Source organism: Vicia villosa, linkage group LG6 (assembly GCF_029867415.1).
Source record: "Vicia villosa cultivar HV-30 ecotype Madison, WI linkage group LG6, Vvil1.0, whole genome shotgun sequence".
Classification (NCBI taxonomy): Eukaryota; Viridiplantae; Streptophyta; class Magnoliopsida; order Fabales; family Fabaceae; genus Vicia; species Vicia villosa.
In genome coordinates this window covers 29,172,441-29,180,150 of record NC_081185.1, presented here as the reverse complement: position 1 = coordinate 29,180,150, position 7,710 = coordinate 29,172,441, and the positions used below count along the sequence as shown (strand labels likewise).

Below are 7,710 nucleotides of genomic sequence, written 5' to 3'. Positions count from 1 at the left end.
TCAACACACATGCGTACCTTTCCGTCCTTCTTGGGAACGGGTACTATGTTTGCAATCCAAGGAGGATATTCACATACAGATAAGAAACCAGCCTTCAACTGTTTTTCAACTTCTTCCTTGATTTTCAAAGCCATATCAGGTCGAGTTCTTCGTGGTTTCTGCTTTACAGGCGGACATTCTGGTTTGAGCGGTAATCTGTGCATAACTATATCCGTGTCCAAACCAGGCATGTCTTCATATGACCAGGCGAAGATGTCAACATACTCTCGAAGCGGCTCAATCAACCTTCTCTTTACATCACTTTGCAAAGCGGCCCCTATCCTGACTTCTCTCTTTGCCTCTTCTGTGCCGAGGTTGATGATTTCTATGGCTTCTTGATGTGGCTGAATAGATTTCTCCTCTTGTCTCAAAAGTCTTGCCAATTCCTCAGGGACTTCACAATCTTCCCCACTATCCTCATCAGCTTGGTCAATTGGATTCTCAAGGATATTAAGACGTGGAACTGTAACATTATCATTTTTGATGGAATTCGAGCCGGATCTGCACGATGGATGATTTATGCCTTAGAATGCAACACATAAAGAGAAAGGAAAAAGAAAAAGCTTTGCCATTTTTGAAAAAGTTTTTTAAAGTAAAAACAAAAATGAAAGAAATGGAACAGTAATTGCATGCGAAAATATGATTTTCATTCAATATTAAACAAATCGAAACAACATGGGGGCCCTTCTTTATACAAGCGGTCAAAATGCTTAGGGCGAAGCATATGACTTATCGAAACAAGAAAATTACATCTCCATAAAAGTGACTCTGGGGATGTCCAAGATAGTCCAATTGTTGAGCTCCTGCCCAGGCGCAGCGTGGCAAACGAATCTGGAGAGATCTTCTTCATCATCATCATCCACGGCGAGAACCTGACTTCCAGAACTGGTGCTTGCACTGACGAACACTTGAGAAATGGGGGGAATCACCTTCTTTCCAGGAATTATGCTGAGCTGAGTAGAGGAAGATGGCTGATACCCAAGGCCATACTTGTCTCGCTTCTCATGAACATCAATCAGCTTGCCCCAGGCACTATGGGGAGTACCAGCTTCTAAGAAGGCCTTAGCATCATTTAGAGACGAGAGGGGCGCTCCGAGTTCCTTCTTATTCTCAACCACGGGGAGTTTATCAACCGACACAATCTCTAATGCCTGAAAAGGCGTCTCTTGTATTTCTCCTTCCACTTCAACATAACGGTATGACGCCAGATTATTGACTATCAAATCCTCTTCACCAGTGATCACAACAATCTTGTCATTCACAACAAATTTCAAACACTGATGGAGGGTAGATGTCACAGCCCCAGCAGCATGGATCCAAGGACGACCCAAGAGGCAAGTGTATGAAGGACGTATGTCCATAACATAGAAGGCAATATAGAACATGTGAGGACCAATTAAGACAGGCAGATCAATTTCCCCTTCTACGGACCTTCGGGAACCATCAAACGCTCTGACACTCATAGTGCACGGTCTCATCATAACCCCATCCATACTCAGCTTAAACAAAGTGGCCTTGGGCATCACATTAAGAGAAGAACCTGTATCAATCAGAACTCGAGACAACACAGCATCCAGACACTTGACGGAGATATGCAATGCTTTGTTGTGTGCTCTACCCTCAGGTGGAAGTTCATCATCAGAAAAACCCAAACAATTACCAGCAGCAATGTTGGTCACAACTCCTTCAAACTGAGGCACGGTAATGTCTTGAGTTACGTGAGCGGAAGCCAGAACTTTCATCAGAGCATCTCGATGAGCTTCAGAATGTACCAAGAGAGACAAGATGGAGATCTTGGCTTGGGTCTGATCAAGTTGGTCAATCACTTTGTAATCGCTCTTCTTAATGATCTTCAAGAGCTGCTCGGCATCTTGTGCATTACGTGTTACAGGAGGATCAACAGCAACTTGCTTTCCTTTTGCTTGTGTACTAGCCTCTTTATTGGTCTCTTTAGGAAGTGGTGGAGGGGCAGCAAAGATCCGACCACTACGGGTAATGCCACTAGTGCCAGTAATATTAGTGATGCTCGAATTACCCACTGGAGGACAATCATATTTCTTCCCTCGAATATACACGGCATTATAACTCCAAGGGACAGCCTTAGAATCATTCACAGGAGAAGGAACAAGAGACGAGGTTGGAGGAGTCGAAGGAGTACTTGGAACCTGAATAACCAACGGAGTCCTCGGGGCTTGAACGACCAAAGGAGTACTCGGAGCATGAATAACCAAAGAAGTGTCCCGAGTCTTTGACATTTCAGCAGGATAGTAAGGGATCTCTAAAGTGGCCACATCTTCATTAGGAACAACCCTTTCCACCCTAAGGACGCCTTCGTCCATCAGCTTCTGGATTTCCTCTTTCAACCTAGTGCATTCCTCAGGATTAGAAGAACATTGCAAACAGTAGTCATGTAGTTCACACAAAACCTTTTGTTGCATAAGATACTCTCTGACAACTGCTAGCGGCATCCTAACCTCATTAACATCATTTACCAGGATCTGGTCATCACATAACTCAATAGCATTGGTCGTACCAGCATGAGGAGGCATAGGATTATTCTGCACGTTAGGACCAGTAGGAGCGAACGAGATAAGCTTGTCGTCAAGGAGATCCTGAACCTTCAATTTGAATGCTCTACACTTTTCAATAGTATGGCCTGGAGCCCCTGAATGAAATTCACATCGAGCATTAGCATCATAACCAGGAGGGAGAGGACTAGGTGGAGGCCCAAGTTCACGGAGTTGTACCAATTGGCCAGCAAGCAACTGAGGGAGGAGTTGGGCATATGACATCGGAACCGGATCAATACGCCTATCTTGGAATCTTGTTCTTTGTGGGCCCCTTTGACCTTGAGACCTAGGATTCTGTTGACGATTCTGAGGAGCAGCAGCTTGTTGTTGTGGTACGAAAGGCTGTTGGGGTGCCATCCATGGTTGTGGAAGAGCAGCAGCATATGCCTGAGGGACATATGGGCCAGGAACAGCATAAGGCATCGGATAATAAGGAGGTGGAACAGCAGAATATGCAGGAGCTCGGCTTTGGTCAACGGAGGAAGTGCTAGTCTCACCTTCCTTCTTCTTCACAAACCCAGAATACGGCTTCTTACCGTTACCACTTGAGGTGCTAGGAGTAGTGACACCTTGAATGGTACCAGCTTTGACACAGTTCTCAACTCTCTCACCGATGATAACCACATCTGAAAAGGAGGGAGAGGTATTACTGACCATGTGCTGAAGATACGGCCCTTTCAGAGTTCCCATGAACAGATCAATCAACTCGCGGTCCAAGAGAGGAGGTTGGACACGGGAAGCAAGTTCACGCCACCTCTGGGCGTATTCTTTAAAAGACTCTTCAGATTTCTGTGACATATTTTGCAGCTGTGCACGGCTAGGAGCCATAGCAGTATTGTAGTGGTATTGTTTCAAGAAGGCATCAACAAGTTCTCCCCAAGTACTAACATTAGACCTCTCGAGCTTCATATACCACTCTAACGGGGCTCCAGTGAGACTATCCTGGAAGAAATGCATAAGCAGAGGTTCGTTCTCAGCATGAGCGGCCATCTTACGGCAGTAGGAACGAATGTGAGTCTCTGGGCAGGTAACTCCCTTGTACTTATCAAAATCCGGCACTTTGAACTTCGGGGGAATGACAATCCCAGGTACCAAGCACATAGCAGCAGTGTCGAAACTCGAAGTTTTAGCAACCTCAACGGCCTTAAGGCGTTCTTCGAGAGCTTGGTACATCTTAGCAGTCTCAGTCAACTCAGCAGTAAGATCATGTTCAAGGTCAATGACCTCATGGTGGTCATCCACTACCTTCGGTATCCCCTCAGCAGGAATCTCCTTAGTTTTCACTCCCCCATCAGCAGAATTGGTAGGAGTATCTTTGATCAGCCCAGCAACGCTCTTCCTGAGCTCTTCCTGTCCTTGGACAACAACATGGAGAGTCTCCATAAGTTGGGTCATTCTTTCCCCCATAACATCCATATCCCTACGGAGGGCGGCCTGATTCTGCTCAAACTGATCCATGATTCTCTCGTTGCTCCTGGTGCGGTAGGGATGTAAGAAAGTCAGCTTCGTCGTCGGAAAAGAAATCTGTTGGAAGGGACCCCAATTAGAATCTGATAAAAACCTGTAAATGCAGTATGCTATGAGTGCATGGGTGCATGTGTGCATGTTTTATTATTTTCAAGACTTTTTAGCTTTGTCTCAAACCAAAAACACAAGATAACGGAGAAGATAGTGAAGTAAAACCAAGATAAGCACAACCAAGATAAACAAACAGGATAAGGAAGCATAATCGATTAATTCCATAACCAAGTTTTTGAAGTACAAAATATTCTGCTCCCATGAGCCAACAAATACAGAAATAAAATCAGGAATCCCATCCAACAAATCTGGTGGTGATTCTACAACAAAATCGACATTCAAGCAGGATCTCCCATGTCCAAATGGCGAAGAGGGCTATCTCCAATGTGCTTATCACTCCAAGTCTTCATTTCTTCAAAGAGCTTCTTGGTCTCAGCACGGGTGGGCCTCTTGATGATCTCTTGAATCAGCAGGTCTTTTCTGAAATGCATTGTTTCCATGTTGCGGTTCTTCACCTCCCAATACCTAGCTTCTTCTTGAACTTGGACATTATCTTGGTCTTTTTCTCTTATCTGGCCTTTCAGCTTTCTGATCTCTTCATAACACTTCTCTATGGTATTCTGACGATCCAACAAGAGCTTGTCTGCTTTCTTTCGACGAGTCTTCTCCGAATTGGCATTTTCAGTCTGAATCTGAAGTCTTTTAGTCAATTCTGCCAACTGAGCCTCATAATGTTCCTTTATCTTCTTCTCTTGGGTTTCAGTAGTTTTAGAATTCACAGTCATTCTTGGCCTCTTCTGAGAAGTACTTCCTCTAGCATACAATTCTTCAAGCTCTATTTCTCTCATTTTCAACTTATGAAGAGCAGAAAGCTTCTCTTGCCTATCAGTATTCATCTTAACTTGCATTGTTTCCATTTGTTCAGTCAATTTTCGATTCTCTTCCACAGTTTGATTATAACAGGGCATGGAGACAATGTCGGGTTGTTTACCAGCAGGGGGGTACAAAGGATCCTTGGGAGGGAAAGGCATCCCTCGAACAGCAACCACAGATTCGACCCATTTAGTATAGTCCTCATAAGTAGCACAATCTCGCTGACCAAAATGTTTCTTATCTCTCCAGCAAATACTCTTCCAGGCTTGCACGGCTTCTGCCATTTGTCCAATGTTCGTGGCCACATGATAGAAAATGTTCTCAGCTATCTCTGCTTGCTCAGGTGGACTAATAAAAGCATATCCGAATGTTCTTCTGGCCAAGACGGGGTTATAGTTGATTCCACCCCTAAGACCCATGAGAGGTACGTTTTTGAACTTTCCGCAACTCATAATAACTTCTCTGTCATCCAAAGCGCTATTGTACCAGACAATATCTTTAGCCCTCAGCCCCATAATCCTTTCAGCCCATTTAGATGTGTGCCTATTATCAACGAATGCCCCACGTTCAGGCAGATGTGACCTAAACCATCGATATAACAACGGAGCACAGAATCTAACCAGACCTCCCTTACCTCCCTTCTGACCATTCTTATGATGAATGGAGTGATAAACATCCCCCAAAAGGGTAGGAACCGGATTCTGCAAAATGAATATACGAATTGCATTCATGTCAACAAAGTTAGGAACATCTGAGAACAGCACGATGCCATATATGCTTAGAGCCAAGATAGCCCTAAATGTGTCCCATTCTTTGGCTTCAGCAGCTTCACAACCCCTTTTGACAAGAAAATCCATGCAAAAACCAAAACCTCCTCCCTTCTTGGTGAGATTTGCTTCCACGACCGACTTGCTCAAATAAAGAGCCTTAGCAATTTCAACGGAATCGGGGGCCTTCATAGTGCTATAGTATGGCACTTCCTTCTTTATAGGGATGCCAAGAAACAAGGAATACTCTTCCAGTGTAGGAACCAAGAGGTAGTCGGTGAACGTGAAGCAACGGAGGGAAGGATTGTAGAACTGAAGCAAAGTATGAACTCCCTCTTGCTCGTACTTGGTGAACGACATCTTGAGAAGACTCAGAATGTACCCATATTCCTTTCTGAAGTTGGTTGTCTCATCTGGCGTAATCTTCTTTGCTAAACACCCAACGGAATCCAGATTCGGATTCAGGAAAGAATAAGAGGGGTTGCGTCTAACAGTCTTCGTTGGTGCAGCCATGTGTTGGTCGGAGACAAAGCCAAAAGTTCCTGAAAATAAATGAACATGCATGTTAAATGATATGGCGGAATGCATTTCATTGGGAGAATCCTAAAGTCTTTTCACTATTTCTTTTCTTTTTCTTTTCTTTTTCTTTTCTTCCCCCTTTTTTCGAGAGTATATACATCTTTTTTTTTTTTTTTTTTTTTTTTTTTTTTTTTTGAAATGGACTCTAGGATTCTCCACGAATGAAGTGAGGTGGATGCAATAGCATGATGTGTCATGTGTCATGTGTGTGATGTAGTGAGAGACTGAATGTCCCTCGCAGCTCTGAATAACTGGGTAATACTGAATGTGGCAGGTTCAAAATTCCGGCTTCAGATTGCAAAATGGAAATCCGGGTATGATGAAGGCTAGTATCCTGTCCCACCCCAAACTCACGGGTATGAATTCTAGACACGGACAGGTGGTCCCTAATGGTCACTAGGGTCTACAGTTCCCATGGGGTACAAAGTGTTTGTGGCAGCAAGGGTGCCAGACACAGTGTTCCATGAAAGAACCTCGCCCAGTTGTGGTATCCCATGCTGAACTCGATCGTAGCAAGGGCCACGGGAGTCAACATGAGCATCCACGCTAATCCTATGTGTCACTTGGCCTGGGTAGTGGGCCTTTTACCTCACAAAACATCCCACCCAACCTGCAAAACAGAACAGAAGACCCCAAGGAACACAGAATATATCCATATGCATGATGTGCAAACAGAAATAAACATGATATGCAAGCAGAAAATAAACATGCAAACATATATACAAGATATAGACATAAAACCAGTAAACACCCAGTAAATAAACAAACAAACGCAGGCTAGGATCGACTCACTAAGGATGGACCAGCAACAGGTCTAGCAACATCCCCAGCAGAGTCGCCAGCTGTCGCACGCTCGCGAAAAATGAACAGAGTCGCCACCAATATATTTATCCCATAAGGGAAAGGAATATCAGGAAACCTAACAAAGGAAGGAACAGGGTCTTGCGACCAGAGAATCAAGGTACGGGAGTCGGTTACGCAAGGGGAAGGTATTAGCACCCCTCACGCCCATCGTACTCGATGGTATCCACCTATGTTTGTTTCTATCTAAAGGGTGTGTACTATGTCTATGTCTAAATGCGAAATGAATGCAAAATGTAGGGAAAATAAAGAATTGTACTCGCACGGGCCCTACCCCGCTGCCTACGTATCCTTTTCAGGAATCAGAGTTACCGTAGCTCGGCTCAATAGTTTTGTTTGTTTTTGTGTTTTTTAGTTGGGCGGAGTTAACGCTCGCGCTCTTGCATAAGGGACAGCCTAGGATGCAATGGAGCGGAGATAACAATGCCCTTAAGAAAGGAGAGAGAAGAGAGAGTTTGAGCGTTTCGAGGAAATCCCTAAAGCAAGGGAAACTCGAGTTACTC

The 7,710-nt window shown here is 44.4% G+C and overlaps 1 protein-coding gene across 1 annotated transcript; it reads right to left on the bottom strand.

Annotated features, from left to right (window-relative positions):
- Window positions 1–4,465: 4,465 nt before the first annotated feature.
- Window positions 4,466–5,857, bottom strand: LOC131613462 (uncharacterized). Its single transcript, XM_058885130.1, has 2 exons — window positions 5,119–5,857; window positions 4,466–4,878 (listed from the first exon to the last, which is right to left on the bottom strand). The coding sequence occupies exons 1-2, from the start codon at window positions 5,855–5,857 to the stop codon at window positions 4,466–4,468; spliced, it is 1,152 nt and encodes a 383-aa protein (XP_058741113.1).
- Window positions 5,858–7,710: the final 1,853 nt, after the last annotated feature.